Source organism: Nuphar pumila, chromosome 15 (assembly GCF_984573655.1).
Source record: "Nuphar pumila chromosome 15, dmNupPumi1.hap1.1, whole genome shotgun sequence".
Lineage (NCBI taxonomy): Eukaryota > Viridiplantae > Streptophyta > Magnoliopsida > Nymphaeales > Nymphaeaceae > Nuphar > Nuphar pumila.
Genome location: NC_143263.1, coordinates 32916830 through 32939740, shown reverse-complemented (window position 1 = coordinate 32939740; position 22911 = coordinate 32916830). Strand labels below are relative to the sequence as shown.

The window sequence follows — 22911 nt, the reverse complement described above, 5'->3', positions numbered from 1 at the left end:
AAAAAAATTTATTTCATTAGTGTCAACTTAAAACTGTTAAAAATTATATAAATACACCCTCCCTGCACCCCTGCACCCAAGTATTTTTAGCGGCATCGGCACCCACACTCACACCTATGTGATATAGGTGCCTGTAGGGAAAGACTGTAGCTATAAGGCCATGCACACTAATGCAGAATGAGACGGCAGTGATTTGGGACTGGAAAAAGAAGAGAAGGTAGATCCTTAGGAAGTACTTTACCGTGAGGTCTTTAAGGCGGGTATAGTCGAACTGAACTGGTTGATTCTAAGGTGGCTTATAAGCTGCAGTATCTGTATCAAGCCTACCATCTCTTCTCATGAATTTGTTTCCATCCCATCTCCGAAAGTGATGAAATATCTATCTCTTGCCTTTGTTCCTGATTTCACTGGTTTTTTCTCAGGTTCACTATAAAACCATCTTGTATGCAGGATAAGAAGCCCGAGCAAGAGCAAACAGAATCCTCTAGCCTAGTCAAGCCTCTGTTAGAGATGAGGTGTCAGATCGCATTCCACAACTAAACCAAAATCCTAAAGGATTTTTTTTCTTTCCTCAACGAGCAAAGCCCTAACGCTTCGCTTTGTGAGTGCCTTGATCTCTACCCTGCTTCTTTTTCAAGCTCTGCATATTATTCCAACTTTTTTTGTCGTGGTACGGGGAGGCCGATTCTATATGAAAAATCTGATGACTAGTTTTCCCCTTCTTTCTGTAAAAAGTCAAGGCCTTCGAAACGTTGACTCCAATTGACCAAAGGAGAAAGGTTGTTAGGCAACATATGGATTATCTACAGAATTTCACTCATGGTGGCTTTATTAGAGGAGAACAAAGACAAAAAGAAGTTTCATTTCTTCTAGACGCCTTTCGAATCACTGTCGTTTGTGAACCAACTAGAAAAGCCCTGACGCAAAGCTTTGCGAGTGCTTGTGCCCTGGGTCAAATAGGAACAACTATCACCTGCAACCTCTGAAAAGCGCCTACACCTAATGGATTAAGCCATTGTTCCCATTTCCTCGTTGGCCCATCATGCAAAAGGTACGTCGTACGACTAGCTTATTAGGGGCCCTGACAACCAGGAAGGTTTTTTTTCACTTCACATAAGGAAAAGAATGAATAGGAATATAATTCCAAATCGAGGACTTCCGGATGTATTCGTAAGCCCTTAAAGCTCATGAATGAATTGACGAAAAGGATTACCAGGCTTCGTAAGTGGACAAAGAGATGAATTGTTTGGGTGGGGGATTTGACCGTAATGTAAGGGAAAAAAGGAATAGGCTTAGTAGGGCTCGAACATTCAATATAACCGTTATGAGCGGTATGTTTCAACCAATTAAACTATAAGCCCCTACAATTCTCTCTACATGCAATTTGCTCACTTCGGCAAGAGCGGACGGAAAGAGGAGGCTTGTGCTCTATCTGTTTCTTCCTCTTCCCAATAATTAAAAATCCATTGGAGCGAAGGTCAATAGCTTACTATGAAAATAAGTGTGAACTTTGGTGCTAGATTTGCATCCAGCCGTTCATGATATACCAAAACATTTTTAGTTTGTCAAAAAATAATATTTAAAAAAATTGAACCCAAATTTTTAGGGAGAGAATCAAGATGTTTATGGCAGGGTTACCGGAAACTCCACTTACATGTGGGAAACTCAGTTTCCTGGGAAACTGTTTCCGAAACCAGAAACCTAGTATTTCCGAAACTTGTGGGCTATGTCACACGGGCACTCCATTTTTTCCTCTATACCCGTGTCGACACACGTTGACACCTAGACACGGCATTTTACCCTCCATACATACAAGTTTCTATTCAATTTATAATTTATAATTTATAATTATATTTTTAGTATATTTTAGATATAGCATATATATTTAGATTATATTCAGTTTATTTTGAAGTTATTTTGTATTTATGTGATATTTAATATATATATCCGTGTCTCTGTACCCACATTTTTTGGAATTGTCGTGTTGTACCCTCTGCACCCGTACCCACACCTGTACCCAAGTGACATAGCTTATGGGAAACTTTTAAAAATGAATGGGAAACATGTTTCACATCACATGGGAAACTTACTTTGTATAGGAAACTCATTTCCCTCATTTAGGAAACTTGTTTTCCATGCATTTCTTGCTAGTTTCTCTTAAATAAGAAATTTCTTTTTCAATAAAAAGCTGAGATATTCAAAATTTTAATTACTTATTTAAAAAATTAAATTTTGTATATATTTTTAATATTAAAAGAATGTGATGTATTGGATGAAATTGAGAATTTCAAAATTTAATTTTTGTCTTATTTCTTGATTCTATCTAAACCTATGTTGCATTTAAATACTTTATTTATGATATTTAATATTTTATTGAAAGGAAGCAGTTCTACAATTTCACCTACAGCATGTAAGCAAGCACACACACACACACACAAAAACACACACACACAGCAATTATACAATAAGATATCGATTTCTCAATGACAGGTTATACATGTTTGAATATGTATGACTTCAGAGGCATGCTAAACATTATCAATACAGAAACACTTCTATAATTTCACCCAAACACATGCAGGCACGCATACGCATGTGTGCACATATACACACTAACAATAAGATATTGATTTCTAAATGACAAGTTATACATGTTCGAACATGTACAACTTCAAGGTTGTGCTAAACATTATCAATAGAAGGAAAGTTCTATAATTTCACACACACACACACACACACACACACACACACACACACACACACACACACACACAAATAAGAGATACATGTTTGAACATGATGTACAACTTCGAGGTCATGCTAAACATTACCAATATAAGGGAAGTTCTATAATTTACACGTGTCGTGTGTGTGCATGCACGCACGCATGCACACACACGACACGTGTGCACGCACACAAAAAAAGATTTATTTTCATCAAATGAGAGCCTTGACTGGGCATGCACCTCAAGGCCCATGAGGTACGTCTCAAACGCCATTGCACCTCACTGTCATGCACAAGGGAAAGGAGTGAACTATCAAGGAAAGGGCAAGTCTCTAGAGCCATCCATCAACATATGGTTTCAAAAAGAAATGCCTGTATCACGAGAATCAAATAAGATTTCATGAAGGCATAAGCAGGAATGCATATAAAGAGATTGCTTGACCATACCATGTATATAAAGAGAGAAAGAATGAATACCACAAACAAGTTAATTCACCGGAATTCCATCATTAGTTGTCAAGAATATACATTCAAAAAAATTGCAGAGAGCCAGCCACAACAAAGGTAAAAGTACAAATGCATGCATAGCAATAACCAAATCCAATCACCTTTGGTGATCTATTTTGATCATATTCACAGCCCCTTCATCAGTACCAGTGTAATAGCTCCCTTTTACCAACCTACAAGGAAGGTTGATCCTGTCTGCAAACACCTATAACCGAAATTTGAGAGAGCACTTTCAGCACTTATGCATCTCAAAGAACTTCGCTATTTGAAATAGCAATAGCCTCTTATATAGAAATAGAAAATGAGCTCAACAAGCACAGTGAATTCAGAAAGCATCAGGAACAAATAGCAGAATGAATGGCTACTGCATCCTTGAGGACCACCATGCCAGTTTAAGAAGATTTTATAGCGGCATACTATGTCACAGGGACTCTTCAACTAGGTGTCGCGCCCGCGTCGCACCCGCACCCGATGCAGTCAACCTGACCCTGGGTGCAGTCAACGCACACAGGGTCATTTATGTCCAACTTTTGGACTTTATATATATATATATATATATATATATAATTTTATATATATATAATTTTATATTTTTGCCGCACCCCCGCACCCAAGTTTGTTTGAAAGTGCCGCACCCCCGCACCCGCACCCATGTGACATAGGCGGCATACTATTGAATATGTTATAGTAGCATAATTAGTATCAATCATAAGGATTGAACTTCATGATAAAGAATAAGGGTACACATTGATCTTCGTCCCACCATAAACATCTCAAAAATTTCAAAACTATCGAGATATTTATCAAGACTTTGCAGGAACAGCACAATATTTTCAAGATATCTCCCAATTCAAATGCATTTATCAGAACAACATCAAGACAGTATTGCTTTATTTGTAAGAATTGGAACTTTCCCTAGAAATCAACAAGCTCTCACAACATATTTCCTTGTCCAAGGGAAGCATCAGTGATGGTATCCCTTTCAATAACGAAGATACCATTATATATATATATATATATATATATATATATGTGAGAAAAAGAGAGAAGCAAAGAACTATAGAAAAAAAGAGTGTTAAATCAATTATGAAATACACACATTTTTCACTAAATTTTGACAACTGGTAATTTACATGAAATATGAAGACGTAGCAATACAAACTAGACCTTCATGTCCTAAACTGCACACTTCATGTCCAAGACACCTAAAAGTGTTCTAAATTGGACACTTTGTATCCAAAAGACCTATGTTGGACACATGCTAGATCTAAGCTACAATCCTCTGTTTTTTGCTAGTCTGGGATATGATATTTCTTCTTTTGAATGTGTAACCTTGATATAGGCCTTCTTCAAGTCTGGATCTCCAACCCAATCTACATAATAGAAACTTGCTATGGCCAGAAATTTTTTGTTTTTTTCTTGTTATCAATATATAGTCCTCTTGATACAACACAAAATATGTTTCACTGCTTCTATATGACACAAGGATCATGCATGACTTCTGATACTTGGTTCACCACATAGCGGTTTGCACTTATCCATTAAAAAGTACCTGAGGGGAATATTCAGTCATGTAAATGTCAAGTGCTATAGTGCCCCAACAGTACTATAACTCTTAAGATTTATACATTTATCTCCTTCTATATTCTTTAATTTTTTATCAATAGGAAAAGCATGCTTATTAATTCTAAATATATCCATTGTATATGACCTAGAGACTTCTAGATGTCTAATGTATCACTGTTGGACAGGCTGGACATCGACATTGACACGGACATTGCTGAACGTGTTATCAACACTGGTTTTTGAGGTACAAGTGTCCAGACGAGTCTATGGCATCTTTAGCAGCTAAAATCATGTAAAATATGCCATTTACTCAGCTCCATGAGCCAGACTATGGAAATATCTATTGTTTCTACAACAATCAAAGTGCAATGAAAATAGCACTTAACCTATTATATCATAAAAAAATGAAACATATTCAACTTGATCAACATTTCATAAGAAAAATGATAAAGGATAAAGTAAATGAAAGATTTATTGGTTTTGAGAATTAAATGATTCATATATTCATGAAAAGAGTTACCAAGGGCGAGATATTGGTTCCTGAAGAACAAGCTGCCCATTTCATACATGGGTTGAGGGAGGCTGATTGTAAATGATGTCCAAGGGTGAGTCCATCAAAGATATATTTTTCATTTAATTTGTAAGATGTCCATGTTAAATTATGTATTGATATTTGTAATCTCATATATATTTATATTCATATATATATATATATATATATATAGATACATATACATATATACTATGTATATATGTATATATATCTATATGTATATATATATATATATAAATATATATATATATATATATATTTTCTTATCCACCCAAAAGGGTATTTCTGTAAATTCCTGTTTTACGCATATTCCATTTTGGAATATGCTTGTAACTTTGCTTTTTCTTTTTCCTTTTCTTTTTTACTTTTTCCTTTTTTTTCTTTTTTCTTTTTTTGCTCTTTTGTTTTTTGTGCCACATAGGGAGGCTCCCCAAAGAGTCGTTGGGGAGCCTCCAACGGTCACATATGTGACCATTGGGGGCTCCCAACGACTCTCTTGGAAGCCCCCTATGTTGCTCCCTTGCTTCTTATAAATAGGGGCTTCCCCCTCTTGTATTTTCTATGGCTTTGAGTCAAAGCCCATGTGCTCAATAAAGTGATTCCAATATTTTTTATGCCTTTGTGCATTTGTGAGTTTTTGTGAGTTGTGCTCTTATGCACAAGTATTCTAAAGTGTTCTTATTGTGCATGTGAGCCGGGTTTATTATCAAGAATATTAAGGTCTTGATCCTAGTATCTTGTTTGGAGATACTTTTACATGGTATCAGAGCTTCGTTGAAGAAGGAGGATCGTGCATCTCTTCATTTGTGAAGTGCCTCAAAAAACGTGCCTTCAAGTTATTAAAGTTTTGAAGTGGATCATCTCCTTCGGGCAATATTTTAGAAGCATCTTTTGTCAAGAAAGATTTGAAAATCATTTGAGGTACGTGTTATTTTCTATCTTCTTCCCTCTCTAATGGGTGAAAAAGACTCTCACTTCTCCCTTGGTTTTAAACTTAGTGGTTCGAACTATCATGTTTGGGCCGGCAATATGGAAGCCCATATCAAAGGGAAAGGTCTTTGGGGGTACGTTCAAGGTTCAATATCGGAACCCGAACCCAAACTTACAATCATAGAAAAAGGGGATATTAAGATTCTTGAAGGTGAAGATAGACAAAAATCCCTAGAAGATTATTCAAAAAGGCATGATGAGTGAGAGATGAAGAACTTCAAAATCTTGTCTTGGATTTTTTCATCCGTAGAAACCAAGATCAACGCCAACATCATTAAGTTCAAAAAGGCCTCTGAAACTTGGTTGTACCTTGAAAAAATATATACTTCAAGGGACTTATCTCACAAATATTACCTCCAAAAGAAAGCATTGACCCTTCAACAAAACGATTTGTCTATTCGAGAATATTTTGCCGAACTATCATCTATTTGGGACGAGCTTGCTATGCTCGAACCAAAATGGAGCGGAGAAGCAATCGAGTTAAGACACAAACAACTAGAGGAAGATCGATTCTTCAATTTTTTAAATGGACTTAGACCCGAATTTGAGCAAATTCAGTCATCTCTTCTATCCGCCTTCACATCTCCCTCTATTGAAGATGTTATCACTAAGCTAAGTGGTGAGGAAACACGTATGGGGATTAGTAAAAATAATCCTAGCATCCTTGTTGCACCTTCTCAAAATGATTATGAAGCGGTTAATGTTGTGTCAAGACCCGGGAATAATATGAAGGCCTATAAACCTCCTCATTTCAAAAATCAAGGTCAAGGAGGAAATGATAGATATGGCAAAAGAGACTATAGCAAATTAACTTGCCATTTTTGTAAAGAACCCGGGCATATCAAACCCATTTGCCCCAAATGGAAGAAAATTCTTGCCGCGGCTATGACATCCCAACCACAGAAACGACCTTCTTCATCAAATGAGCTTCTTTCCCTTCAACAAATTGTGGATGTTGTTCAACCTCTTCTCAAAGGAGGCATTTTCGGAGCCGCTATGTCATCCTCCTCTTCTCTCGGTAAGACATCTTGGCTCCTAGATTCCGGTGCATCATTTCACATGACTCCAAGTTCTTGTTTTCTTTCTGATTTTTCTAAAAATTCTCTTCCATCTTTTGTCTCAACGGCGGATGGAACACCTCTTGAAATTAAAGGAATGGGCAGTTTTGAAAAGCAAGACTTCTTTATTCCAAAAATTCGTCTTATACCAAAACTAAACTTAAATTTACTCTCGGTTTCTCAACTCTCGGACTATGGTTGCGATATAAAATTCTCTTCTAATAAATGTTGGATACAGGATCGTCAGTCCGGGAAGTTGATTGGGGAAGGCTCTAGGAGAAGAGACCTCTACTATGTTGATTTTCTAAAAATTCTCTGCCTCCTATTCACAGAGGAGGGGCTCGGCCCCTCCTCGTTTCCCCTGCTGCCTTTGGCTTTTTGGCAAGGGCGAAGCCCCCGGCACGGATAAGGTTCAGTAGGGGCTTGCCCTGCCCCTCCTTTTTTGCGTTAGATAGGGGTAGCTCTTATTACTATCATTTTGAAGTGTTTATTAACTTTATTTTATTTACTTATTTTCTTTTCAGTTTTCACTTTTCAGATATAATGGCGAGTTCTAGCAGTAGTGTCAATACATTTGGTTCAAGTTCTAACCCTGAATTAGAAGTTTCTCAACCACTTTGGAGGCTTGTGACAAAAGGGGTAAAAGCTAGTAGTGGTGGTGGTGGGAATGTGCAGTTTCATTGTAATCTATGTAAGACTGTTTTTACAGGTTCTTATACGCGTGTGAAAGCACATCTTTTGCATATTCGTGGTCAAGGAATTAGAGCATGTTCTGGGGTTGACAAAGACATGTTAAAGCAATTAAAAAAAAACAAGAGAAAGCTGAAAAGAAGAAAATTGCAGAGATGAGAAGTGATTCGATTAATTTGTCTTTTCCTACTGCTAGTGATATACAAGAAGAGCTTTTAAAGAAAAGAAAGATGGAAAGCAATAAAACAATACAAGCGTCATTCAAAAACATGGCAAGAGCAGAAATTGATAAAAAGATTGGTCGATTATTTTACTCAAGCTCAATTCCTTTTAATGTAGCTAGAAGTCCATACTGGAAAGATATGATTACATCTTTGGCTAATTGCAATTTGAGTGGTTATGTGCCTCCTAGTTCAGAAAAACTAAGAACAGTCATTCTTGCAGAGGAAAAAAATAGAATTGAAGACTTGTTAGAGACTTAAAAATTTGCATAGAAACGACATGGAGTGTCGATTGTTTCTGATGGGTGGACTGATATACAAAGGCGACCACTGATAAACTTCATTGCTTACTCACTTAATGGGCCAATCTTTTTGAAGATTGTTGATGCATCTGGAGAGTATAAAGATGTTGAATATTTAAAGAGATTATTTGTCGAAGTGATAAAAGAAGTGGGTGAAGAAAGTGTGGTGCAAATCATTACTGACAATGCTCCAGTTTGCAGTCGTGCAGGAATGAATTTGGCAAGTGAAGATACATATTCACATATTTTTTGCACTCCTTGTGCAGCACACAGTTTAAATTTGGCACTTAAGAGTATATGCAATCCATCAAAAGATGATGCACATGCACATGAAATGTGCTTATGGATTGAGGAAATAGAACATGATGTTCGAAATATTAGAAATTTTGTAGTAAACCATCATCATGCCCTTTCTATATTTAATAGGCATTCTGATCTTAAGTTACTTAAAGTTGTTGAAACTCGTTTTGCTTCTCTCATTGTTATGATAAAAAGAATTAAGCAACTCAAGAATGCATTGATGATGATGGTGGCTGATCAAGATTGGGATTTTTATCGTACTGAAGATGATGTCAAGGCTCAAGCTATCAAAAAATGCATCTGTGATGATTTTTGGTGGGATAAAATTACATATTTTGTTGAATTTACAGAGCCTATTTGGGAAATGTTGAGAGAAGTTGACAGAGATGTACCCATGCTTCATAGAATTTATGAAATATGGGACAATATGATTGAAAAAGTTCAAAGTATCATTTTTAAACATGAGAAGAAAGATATTGCACTTGATGATTCAGAATTTTACAATCATGTACATTCAGTTTTAGTGAGAAGATGGGATAAAAGCAATACACCTTTGCATTGCATGGCACACTCTCTCAATCCAAAATACTACGCAAAAAAATGGTTGACAGCATGTGTTGGTCGTGTTTCTCCAATTGAAGATCCTGAGATATCAAGAAATAGAATGATATATTTGGGAAGACTTTTTAATGATCCTCACATGTTTAAGGTTATAAATAGTGAGTTTGGCAAGTTTTCTACTGGGAGATTTGATTCTTTAGCAGCACTTGTGGCAAGGGACGAGGAAGATTCCCTTAATTGGTGGGCAACATATGGATCAGAGACACCAAATTTGCAACGTCTTGCAATGAAGTTGTTATCCCAACCTGCTACATCATCTTGTTGTGAAAGAAATTGGAGTACATATGCTCAAATTCACAACATTAAAAGAAACAAACTCACTAGTAAAAGAGCAGAGGATTTGGTTTATGTTCACTCAAATCTACGATTAATTTCTCGCCGCACCAAAGAAGAGTATAGGTACTTTTTTTTTTGTATTCAAAGTTTGTATTTAAATATTTGCATTCAAAGTTTTAAGTTAGATACTAATATAGTCATTTTTTGATGCAGTTGTGGACCATCCAAGAATTGGGATGTAAATCCAGAAGATTTTGACTTGGAGGGAGAACATAATTTACATACTCTCAACATGGACTACCTCGATCTTGTTCTTCCCTCTAATTCAGACGATGAGGCAGATTTATGATAAGTTTTGTTGTTTATCACACTCACAAGCTTCTTTATGTGTTATATTTTGGTAAGTTTGTGTTGTTAAGAATTGTTTTTTTATTTTTGCTTTAAAATTTACAATCTTTATGTGTTAATTTATTGTTATATATAATTATATATATTTAAAATATATATATTTATAATATATATTTTTTAATATATATATATAGCCGAGTCCACGTGTCCAAATTTTTTGGAATTGCGCCGCACCCGCACCCGCACCCATGTGACATAGCTTTTCACTCAATTCATCTTTTGGAACTTTTTCGTTTCCAGCATCCCTTTTTCTATTTAATTCCAAGAAAAGTATTTGTAGTTGGACTTTGGAGTTTGCAGCAGAAACATCTGGCAATCCATTTTAGTCCTTCTCCAACTCCCTGCCCCACATATAACTGTTGGCTAGTTTACAATCATATACATTTCAACAACTAGAACTTCAGGTAACAATCATGAGCCGCGAATCTCAACTTGCAATGGGCAACAGAAATTCTAAATCCTTCTTGATATGGTAGTTCTCTCAAAACTAGATTAGCTGAAGTCCAACACTCATAAATCAAGGATCATAATGTACTTGGAAACAGAAATTCAAAGAATAATCTATGTAAATATGGTTGTGTAATTTAAACTTCAACATGTACATGACATGAACAAGAGGAGGAGAAAAAACAGTAGCACTGTTTGTCACAAACGTGCATGATTCAATGTCAGAATTTATAGATCACATCCTGTAATGAAACACAGGACCCAATATTGGTCAACAAGAATATAAAAGTGCACAAGCACTAATCCACCAAGGGATATTACAATCTCAAGAGAGAACAACAATAGAAATGTAATGAAGCAACACTTGCACAAATACAATGCCACAAAGAGCTACAAAGGTGCACAAGCACAAGGTTCACTTATGGACCAAATAAGTGAAATGACTAAACTACCCCTACGGCTAATAATAGAAAAATATATATTTTATATATAATTAGAAAGATACATATACATATATACCATATATGTACATGTATCATCCTTTATATATATAAAATATATATATAATTACAATGATTGAAGAATACATTTTAACACCCCCCCTCAAACTTTGCGTGGGGGAACGAAAAGATTGAAGAATATAAGAGGAAGAAACTCAAGGCTCCAAGAGTCTTCAGTAAGGATGTCATTGAAATTTGCAAATGTTTTCCTCCAATTGTCTTTAATGGTGAGCATCTTTCATTATCTATGCAAGGCATTATTTTTCATCTCATCTTGACAATCTTGTGGAACAAACTAAGAAAAGGTCGAAGTAAAAGATATTTTTGCACTTTAATCAAGTGAAATATTCCAAACAAGATAAATCATCCAAGAAACAATAGTGCAAAAAGATATTATATCATAATGAAAGCATAACTATTTTATTTAAAACACAGGATTCGTCGGGACAAGATAATTACTTATGCATGCAACATGATTTTAGAAGACCAACTTTCAAAATTATATACTTAAAAAGTAATGAGAAAATTTTAAAGTGTACGCGAAAATGTATAATAAGAATACTTAATGCATTCATACAATTCAATAACGAACAACCAAGAAGCCACAATGAAGAATATTGAAATAGTTCATGAAGGGACAACATAAAGAGCCTTCAAAGAGCCAACTCATAAGAAAATATATGAATCTTAATCAAGTGAGAGCTTAAAAAGACACTATGAGCATATGCATATTGAATCAACACTTAAAAGAGAGTTATTAATGAACATGCTTCAATCATACTTTAATCAAGTAATATTACTTGAGCTTACAAGATAGGAAAACAAGTGTTATTGATTTGAGCAGTTTTCTTGAAGGCGATTTCACAAAAGAAATGCTCAAGAGCATGTGATAAAAGAGAGTGTATAAAACACAAGAGTTCAAAAGTTTTAAGTCTACTTATGAGACAAAACAATCAAAATATATTCTTTGATTTGAACATGTGCACATAACAACTGTGCTATAAAAAGAATATGAGTAGAAAAACTCATATTAAAACCAAATTTCAAATTCCCATAAATATAGAATTTTATAAATCTCAACAATAGCTTATCCGCTACAAGCAACCACCTCATTAGTCCTCCAAAACCCATAAATCAAGTGTATAAGCTACAAGAACAAGAACATAATCATAATGTCATTAAAGGTCAAAGATACACACAAAGGTGTGTACAAAACACCTCTTGTCTACATGTAATAATACTTGAAATGAGTGTATCAGCGACTAGAACAAGAGAATAAATGCCAACATGGACTAAAAAAACATCTCTTGTCTACATAAAATAACACTAAAAAATAAGCATATTTAGCTACTAGAACAAGAGTACCAAGCCAACCATGAGTGAAAGAAGTCAACTATGGGCACACATTTTAGCGACTAAAACAAGGACACAAATGCCAACATGGACTAAAATCACACACAATAGTGTGAGTCAATGTGCCTTGTCTACATATAATGACACTCAAGACAAGTGTGTTCAACTACTAGACCAAGAGAACAAAGCCAACAAAGGGCTAAAAATACACACAAAGGTGTGAACAATATGTCTTGTCTACATATGATGACACTTAGATAAGGGGCATAAAAGGAGAAGACACTTGAGGCAATAAAGTTTGTAATGGAAATACAATTAAAGAACATCAATTTCTCAATATACCTTGAAACACTAAGGTTTCAAACTTTAGACATTCATCACAAGTATACATAATTAAAAACGTCCATAAAAACAACGGCCAAAAAACAAATGAGTGACACACTCATAATTAGAGATCTCAAAACAAGTCATTTTAGAGTCAAACTACAAGTTAACAATTTAAAATGACATAACACGAGGTGTCTATAATTCACCTCGATAAACATCTTTAATATAATAATAACAAAGCAAAAAAGGATTGATGCATCATATAACAACTTATGATGGACAAAATAAGTGTCATAAAAGGCAAAAATACTCTTTCAAAAACATAATGACATATAAAGAAATTCTTGGGATAATCAAGAGAAGAAAACCAAACTTTTAACAAAGAAATCACAAGAACCATAACGGTTCACAAAGAGAGCTTTAACACAATACCCAAAGAAAGAATATTCAAAAATACTTGAGAATTTATAAAATTGGGATTAAATCCCATACAAGTTTTAATATTCTTTGATTATGATGAGATATGCGGAAACATACAAAGTGCTATAAGTACTTACAATGTCTTATAATGATTAAACAAAAGAGTCAATATCCAAGTCCATTACACTTTCATAAAAAGAAATGTGCACAAAAGCTTCACAATGTAAAAATGTCTACGAAGAGACAATACACATACAAGCACAAAAAGCTTTACAAAAAATGTGCACGAAGGCACTCACACAACACTTTGAACAAATACGCACAAAGGCGTAAACATAGCAAACATGCACTAAGGCATGTATTTCATAGAAAAGAAGGAATGCATACAAGCGCAAATACTTGAGAAACAAATGTGCACAAAATACGTAAAATACACAAACGTGAGCAAGCATGCACTTCATAAAAAAACAATGCTTGAGACTCTCAAGTTTTAATTATGCAATTATATCTTAACAAATGCAATTTAAGACAAAGGAGACCATATTACGGCCAACATAGGCATCCTTTAAAAGAAGAGATACAATCAAGAGGTTTTGAAATCTTATGTAAAAAATACAAACAAACAAGTTTATAAAGTTGCATCATTAGAAGAAAAACAAAACTAATGAAATTTTTTATACCAAAAGAGACACACTATGCATATTAAGATTCTATATAGTGTGGGAAGTTCTTTTAAAAGATCTTTCTTAATGAACACAATGGTTCATACAACATATTTAACACAAAAAAAATTCAAAATTCTTTAAATAAACCAAAAACATTGAAAGACCTTTAGGAGTTCTCACAAATAGTTATCATTAACAAGAACTACTTAGGATTTATAAAAAAGTGAACAACAAAGATTTAGATGTGAGAAATTCTCATACAAGAATTATATCAATTTTTCACAAAAAATGCACTAAAATCCATAAACAAGAAAGGACCTTCAAACAAATTAGGCTTCATATGAGTGTCAAGAGCCTTTTAAGCAAAGATCATTAATTTAGCAAGAAAACATATATAATTTTAGAAGTTAACTTATAGATCAAGCATGAAACAATTATGTAAAAAATCATAAATCTCACATAATTGAAGACAATTTTAAAAAACATAAATTACTATTATATGTGATGGGTAATCGATGAATGTGTAGAGAAGTATGTGAATTATCACAATCGTTCATATACAAAAAAAAAAATCAATCTCATCCAAACTTTCTTTAAGAACTTATTACACATACAAAAGATTTTTATCACAACCATGTACGCTCATTTATATAAAAATCTCTAGAAAATATTCGTGTATAAACACAATACTAAGAAGTGTGCACAAGGGTACAAGGAGAACTCTCACAAGTGCACAAAGGCACGGATACGCATGCACAAAGACATGGAAAATATGAACTTCAAGCTTTTAATACTTGAAGTCAACATAATAGAAAACACCTAAAGCCATACGAGTTCAAGTAGGATTGACATCAAATTTAAAAATATAATATACGACCCATTTTTAAGCAATCATATATTTGAAAAACAAACAAGTTTGCCAAATTTAAAAGGAGATGTTTTAAAACATGCGAACACGTGAAACGTGAAATGTGAAAAGAAATGATTCAACTATCATAAACACTAAATATACAAAATATATGCAAGAAAAATAGTTTCATAATGCATAATACTTTAAGAAAAGGAATACATACCGAATAACTTCAAAAAAGAGAAAAATAATGAATACTTCACCATTTCTTGAGTGACACGTTTTCCGATGCACCAAAAGACAACCCGATCGTAACCTTGCTCTGATACTATGTTAGAAAACAACGGGTTCGATAATGAACCCATAAATGAACACTAAAGGTGCAAATACACAAACCCACTAAGGGGCAACCAAAAGCACATAAAGTGCTAAACCCATAAACACACAAAGGGGTTAAGCCAAAAGGTTAAAAGAATATCTCTTTATTATGAAAAATAGGGTAAAAACCATTTTACAATGGAGCTAAAGCTCCCTCAAGAATGTCGAATTACAAAGGGGAGACCCCTATTTATAAACAAGAGAGGAGACACATAGGGGGCTCCCAAAGGAGTCGTTGGGAGCCCCCAACGGTCACATTTGTGACTGTTGGGGGCTCCCCAACGACTCTTTTGGGGAGCCTCCCTAGGCGGCGCAAACCATAAAAATAAAAAAGGAAAAATAAAAAGAAAATTACAATCATATTCCAAATGAAATATGCGTAAAAATAAGTGAAATGACTAACCTACCCCTACGGCTAATAATAGAGAAATATATATTTTATATATATAATTATGAAGATACATATACATATATACCATATATGTATATGTATCATCCTTTGTATATATAAAATATATATAATTACAATGATTGAAGAATACATTTAGACAAATACATGTCAAATGAATTTCAAAACTACTTTAAACAAAACAGCATTATTCATCAAAGATCTGATCCTAAAACTCCTCAACAAAATGGACTTGCTGAAAGAAAACATAGGTATCTTATTGAAACAACAAGAACTCTTCTTGTTTCTAAATATGTTCCAAAGAACTTTTGAGTCGAAGCCGCTCTTTCCACAATTTATCTTATAAATCGGATACCATCCTCATTTTTAAAAAATGTTTTTCCCATTGAAAATTTGTTCAAAATGTCTTTGAATTTTAAAAGATTAAGAATTTTTTGTTGTAAATGCTTTGTTCTTTTTCAAGGACAAGATAAACTTTCACCAAAAGCTCTTGAATGCGCTTTTATTGGCTATGGTGAAAATCAATTGAAATATAGGTGTTATGATATTAAAAATAACAAACTTTATATTTCAAGAAATATGACTTTTCTTGAAGAAAAAAATAGATTTGAATCTCAAAAACCTATAGAAGAAGTTGATTATTCTTTTCTCTTTGACTTATTACATAGAAATAAGTCTAAAAATTTTAATGATACTATTTGTGATAATGTTTGTGATGACAATTATCATCAAAGTAATGATTTGTTTTATCAAAATCATAATTCTCAAAATGAAAATCCCAATGATATACATGTGTATACATGGTGAGAGGAAAATGAACATCAAAATGCTTTCGACATATATTCATAAAACATTTCCTTAGAAGACCAAGTTGAAGAATCCCTACCCAGGTGATCTTTTAAGAATAGTAGACCTCAAAAATTTGTGTCATATGATTTTTTTTTCTCAAATTATAGAACTTGTCTAATGATGATCAATTTTTATTACGAGCCTTCCAACTTTAAGGAAGTCATGCAACATCCACATTGGATTGATGGTACGAGACTTGAATAAGAAACACTCAACAAAGCCAACACTTGGACAATTGTAGGTCTCCCTTTAAGAAAAAAGGCTATTGGATGTAGATAGGTTTATAAAGTCAAAACTAAGAGTGATGGGTCATTAGAAAAATACAAAGTTAGGTTAATTGCTAAAGGGTATGCACAAGAATATGGAATTTATTATGAAAAAACCTTTGCTCTGGTTACTAAGATGACTAGTGTAAGAACCTTAATAGCCTTAGCATCTATTAAACAATGGCATATCTATCAATTAGACATCAAACATACTTTTTAAAATGGGAACCTTTGTTATTGAGAAAGGAAAAATTCTTAAACTCAATAAAGCTCTTTTTGGTCTTAAACAAGCTCCAAAAGCTTGGAATGATCACTTTAATAAAGTTGTTCTTAATAATAGATTTACCACTTGTTATATTGATATTGTTCTTTTTGTTAAGAATGCAGGTGATCACATAACTATTTTATTGTTATATGTTGATGACATGATCATCATTAGTAATGATAAAAAGAGCATTCAGTTTATTAAAAATATTCTTAAAAGCAATTTTGATTCACCTTGGATTTCTAAGGTATTTTTTAGGGATTGAAGTTGCATATTCTCTTCAGAGATATGGTTGAACTGGCGAAAAGAAAGTTGACTCTAGAAATAATCAACGCCAAGATGAGAGCCAATGATGGAACTCCTTTAGAAGATCTCACTCATTATTGTTAATTAATTGGATCACTAACATATTTGTCTATTACCAAGCCAGATATTGCTCATGTCGTTCATAGTGCAAGTCAATTCTAAAATGCTCCTACTACTATTCACATGGTTGTTGTCATGCGAATTATCAGAAATTTGAAGGAATCCATAACTAAAGGATTATTCTTATATTCTTCTTTATATCCTAATTTAATTGCTTATACTGACACTGATTGGGGTAGTAACCCCAATGATCGTATTTCTACCATAGGTTATTGTGTTTTTCTTGAAGAATCATTAATCTCTTGGAGATGTAAGAAACAACAAAATGTATCTTTATCTTCCACGAAAGCTGAGTATAGGACGATGGCCACAGCTATAACTGAACTTGTTTGGTTAAGAAATCTGCTCAAAGTGTAATATCGTGTGTTTTTCTATAATTTTAAACTTTAAAATTTCTGAAATTTTGGCTAAGTATTTTGTAAGTTGATAGAAATCTTCCTTTTTAGATGACACCAGCTGAGTCTAGGTGTGGCCCAGGACCCATTGACAAGACCAAAACCAGGCAAATAAGAATTGCAAACCTTTTTGGGTTTTGACCTTTAAAATCAATAAAAAATGAGCGAAATTCAAGTTAAATTCAGGCGAAATTCGAAGGCGAAAATCAGGTAGTATATCATTACATGTGTCTCGAAATTCTGAGAACATTGATATTTTGTTTTTCTGAATTCCGGCTACGGTTGACGCAAAAATCACATTTTTTCAAAAAATGACTCGCCTCTATCTTACCATTTTCTAGATTGGATCAGATCGGATCGGATCGGATCTGATCAGTTTGATCCAAGTTGATATGGATCTGGACCCGATCCAAGACCCATATTAACTAAGATCTGGTCCAATTTGGGATCCATACGGATTTTGGATTTTGGATCTTGGATCTAGATCCAGATCTAAAATCTAAGTTCAACCAATTTAAAATTTAAAATTCAATCTAAAGGTTAAATTGAGTAATAAATTCATGTTGTGATGACTCCCAGAGGGGAAAGACACCCTCTAGAATATTTTAAAAAATAAGTGTTTAATAATTTAATATTAAATAATTAATTAAATTTTGAATTTTTATTTAACTAGATAAGGTGGAGTTCTACGTGGAGTAGAACTCTACCTAGATAGGTGTTCTAGATAGATCCCAAATTAGTTAATAGAAAAAAATAAAATAACTGATAATAAGAGGATAAATAGGATTTGTTAGAGAGAGATACCTCTATAGAAGGACTCTAGAGGGGACGTCACCCTCTCTCTAAAAGACCAAAAAAAAATTTATAAAAGGGTCTAACTCGTCTCTCTCTCTAGATTTCATTTTCTAGAGAGAGAGAGAGGGAGAGAGAGAAGGAAGAAGGGAAAAGAAAGAGAAAAAAAAAGGAGAGAGAGAGAAAGAGTGGAAGAGGAAGAAGAAAGGAGAAAGATCTGTCTTTTCTGAAAGAATGTAGCAATCCCTAACAAGGATTGTTTCTTCAACACTCACAAAGAGGATTTATGAAACAAAGGCATTTACACAAAAGAGCTCACACTCATACACAATACCCAAAAGAGGGTATACATAAAATGAAGAACAAGATTTCATAAACTTGGGAGAGAACTCCCACAAAAAAATAAAGAACAACGAATGCTTTACAAGGGGAAACAGCCCCATATTTATAGAAGAAGGGGAGAGGAGCCACAAGGGAGTCATTGGACTCCCAACGGCTCTATTAGAGCTGTTGGGAGCCCAACGACCCTTGGAGCTTCACCTTTTTTACTTGGTCAAAAAGGCCTTTTTGACTAGTCAAAAAGGTGAAGCCTAAAGGTGTCCTAAAAATAGATTTTAAGTGAGTTCTAGTTGGGTTTAAACTAGAACTAAACTAACTAAAAAAAAGAAAAACATTACAAGGGATTACATGAGCTTTCTATGAGATTACATATGAGATATGAGCGGTCTATGAGATTACATATTTTAACATTTTCCACCCATTATCCGACGATTCTCCAGTTTGTTTTTCAGTTCCAACTAAGGTACGGGTTCCTCTCTTGGTTCGAACGGGAAGAAATAGGCTAAATCAAGTTTATGTGAGATTTTAGTTAGAAAATAAGAAATTTGATTTTTAAAGCTTATACAAACACATGCCTCGATGCACGGTTGTATGTAACTCATTTTTTTTATGAAAGCGTGTTTTGTTTCTATAAATCCATGTCTAAATTATTGATATAGCAAAAGCATGTTGGATACGTATATATATGTATATACATATGTGTTTATATCTATATATATACAGGGGTCGAGCATAGGCTTGGATGACTCATCAAAGGTGCTGGTTTGGAATCAGATTAGACCCCAAACCAGGCCTGCCGCAGGGACCTATATATATATGGGGGGTGGGCGGGATTGTCCGTGCATTTGGCTGACCTATCGTGGTCTGGTTTGGATTAGACCTGTTGCAGATTGCTAGCATGTCTTTATTACTGCCGTATTGAATGTATCTTTTTAAAACTGCCACTAAGGCATATGTATGTACACTAAAATCTGTTGGCTGTTAAAAATAATAGAACTGAATTTCTGGTATGACTGTGCAGCAGATTTATTTTTCCAGCATGTTGTTTTTCTTTCACTTGACTGTTGATATGACTGTGTTTGATCGACTGTCAAACATATCTGCTTATACTAAAAATCTATTGGATGTACAAAATGTTTAGAGCCGATTTTTCTGTTAAGATGTACAGCGGAATTATTTTTCCAGCACCATCAATGTATTATTTAAAGATGCTTGTAGGCTGCCATAGTTGTTTTTGTGTTTAAAACTGTATTTGGATGCTGTTAGGTTGATTCAAAACTAGTTTTTATTTTGGCTTAAAATCTGTTGTAGTGCAGTTTTTGTTTTATTCTAGAAATTGTTAACTACATATGGTAAATCTGGTCCAGATTTACTGTGTTTGCATAGGTAAATCTGAACAAACTTGCAGGCCTTCGCTAGTGGACAGATCTGTCATTTTATTTTGCTTGAACAGCTCTGGTCCAGATCTGTCCGGGCTGTTGTTTTTTGTGCTGGCCTACTATCCTTGTGTGTCGGTTCTCCAAAACCGAGTTCGCAAAATCATGTTTTTGTCTTGGCCATTATGCTGACATGTGTAAGGCCTGTCCAGAAGTTTAATCTAGCTATGGGTTGGCTGTTATGCAGAAAATGAAATATGTTATACCCAATAGTGTTGATCTTCACTATTTGATATTCATTTCATACTTTACCTAAACTGATCCATGTGCGGAATTGATTAGGTTGTCTATATTTGTTTTTGGCTATGATGTAGCTGTCATTATGTTGGTTGGATGCTGCCACATGAGCTAGGATTGAACCAGCCTTGAAATCATGATTTTTGATCCTTGATAGCACGCTGTTGAAATATTTCCTGCATGCTGTCATAACGGGCTGAATTTTTATTTGTTCTAAATGCTGCCAAATGAGTTATCCTGTTATTGTTAAATGTGTTCTATGTGTGATATATGTGGGTTGTTGTAGGGCAGAACAATACTGCACATTTTTGTGCAATGGTTGCATGTTTCTGCAGCAGAAACATACTGCCAATAGCATACCAATGCCAGGGACAGCATGTTATCCTGTGCATGTGTTGTGGCATAGGTATGACCAGCGGTTATGATATGCTTCATTAACTATGTAGTCATGTTCAGATCTAATCCGTATGAATTTCAGAGTACTTGTTGCATATGTTATTCATTGATTTATCGTATTGCAATGCGTATGTCATATGCATGAAATTATGAAAATCATTGTATGCATGAATATGATCAAGTGCATATTTGAGAGCTTATGTATAAAATGGATCATAAAAAATGTATGTTACAAGCATTTGTTCATATGCATATGCAAATTGTTTTATATGTATATTCTTACTGTGTATGATTGCATGTGTATTGTGGACATGTTTTGAACTGTGTGTGCATATTCACTAAGGATTTTGCTTAAAATGCATTGGTGGTCAGATATGAATCACTGTAGGCCATGTGGGTCAGGAGCATATGTTGTTCCAAGATTTGTTTTTATGCATTACAAAATTCATTCTGAAATAATTGGCTTTCTAGTTGCACTGTTGAAATATGACGGGCCAAGTCCCGTGTTGGGTTTTGCATGTTGATTTGAAGAACGGTTCTTGTGTAAAGAACTTGACTTTTGTTAAAAAGATAAAAGAGATAAACAGTGTAATTAATTTTCTTCCCATATGTCACTTCCATAGTGTAGGAATCCTGGATGGTAGTTTTGAAAAGATTATGAGGATACTAAAACTCTGTGTGCGTTTGTGCCCCTAAACCCAATATGGTGGTTCACCTCTCGGTCATGATTTTAGAGAGTTTTCAGCCACTTTGCCTGAGGGTAGTGTTGTGACACAGTTATTGATATACCAAAAAAGTGGCATCAGTGAATGCTAATTTTTCTTATGTCTCGACATTAGATGTTGATTCTAATGTTCCAATGAATGGTGTTGATTCTTGATATCGGTCGAAGAACAAGTGTGGAACTCAGTAATAAAATACAAATTGTATGTTATGCTACAATTGGGAATATAACTTAGACTTCGAGAACTGTTGTGCTCGTTTTGAGTATTTGCAGATTTAATGAAAAGTGAAACTAAACTTGTATGCATTTAATAGGGGCATGAATGCAAAAGAGAACTCTGATAATAACTTAATAATTTATTCATGCATGTGCATTAGATCATGCATCTTTACTTTTCTGCATCAGTTCATACATTTATACGTGTTCTATCTCATGTGAAAATTTGTTATTGCATGATACTTGCTTTTAAATGCTTAAATGGTAAATGGATTATGAAATTGTTGTTGTTACTTTTTTCTTAATCTTTGTATAAATTTTGGTTTATACTTTTCTTTTCTGCTTGGATTATTAGAGGAATTCGTACAAAGAATCTCTGGTTTTTACCTGAAATTTGAAATGTTTTTTCTCAGGACTTGGAGCTCAATGATGGGGTGGTTGTCACATGGAGCCTGCGAGATCGCGTGACTAGTTTCTGATATTTCTTGACAGTGTGGCTCTGGAATACATTCTTTATTTTATTCCTAGTCTATGGCATTCATTTATTGATTAATAAAGTTGGTCATTCGTTGGTTATTTGAATGTAAGATCAGTTGTGCTTTGGTAGTTGTTAAGTCTGTGAGGCTCCAGATCATTGGGTTTTGGTTTCCGCATTTGTTTTAAAAGAAAAAAAAAATCACTTTTCACGAGAATAAGTTGAGATCGTTACACAAAGATATGGGAGTCATTATCTCTATTCCTTCAAAGTTGTGTGGCGACAATAAGAGTGTCATCTACATTGCTAGCAATCATACTTTTAATGATTGAACAAAGCACATCGAAATGTACTGCCATTATGTTCGAGATGAATTTTTACGGGGTACCATTCAACTACCATATATCACTTCAGAGTATCAGCTCGCGGATTTCTTTATCAAAACTTTGCCATCACCCCGTTTCTACTTTATCCTAAGCAAACTCTCGGTGATCTCATCGTCGGTTTGAGAGAGAGTCTTAAAATATAT

General features: G+C 34.3%; 2 protein-coding genes across 2 annotated transcripts in view; one reads left to right on the top strand and one right to left on the bottom strand.

The window, feature by feature from the left end:
- Nucleotides 1–22911, bottom strand: part of LOC149815054 (serine/threonine-protein kinase EDR1-like) — a 133651-nt gene that overhangs the window by 94910 nt on the left and 15830 nt on the right. The window contains exon 3 of the mRNA XM_089988684.1: nucleotides 3334–3437. Within this exon, the coding sequence (XP_089844810.1) occupies nucleotides 3334–3437 (104 nt within the window). The remainder of the gene's footprint in view (nucleotides 1–3333; nucleotides 3438–22911) is intronic.
- Nucleotides 9085–10243, top strand: LOC149815055 (uncharacterized). The gene is made up of 2 exons (XM_089988685.1): nucleotides 9085–9932; nucleotides 10023–10243. Exons 1-2 carry the CDS (start codon nucleotides 9097–9099, stop codon nucleotides 10156–10158), a joined length of 972 nt encoding a protein of 323 aa, XP_089844811.1. The 5' UTR covers nucleotides 9085–9096; the 3' UTR covers nucleotides 10159–10243.

Coding starts and splice junctions, on each gene's coding strand:
- LOC149815055 (XM_089988685.1), top strand. CDS start 9,097: ATGATAAAAAGAATTAAGCAACTCAAGAATGCATTGATGATGATGGTG. Junction 9,933..10,022: donor CGCACCAAAGAAGAGTATAG/GTACTTTTTTTT, acceptor TTTTTGATGCAG/TTGTGGACCATCCAAGAATT.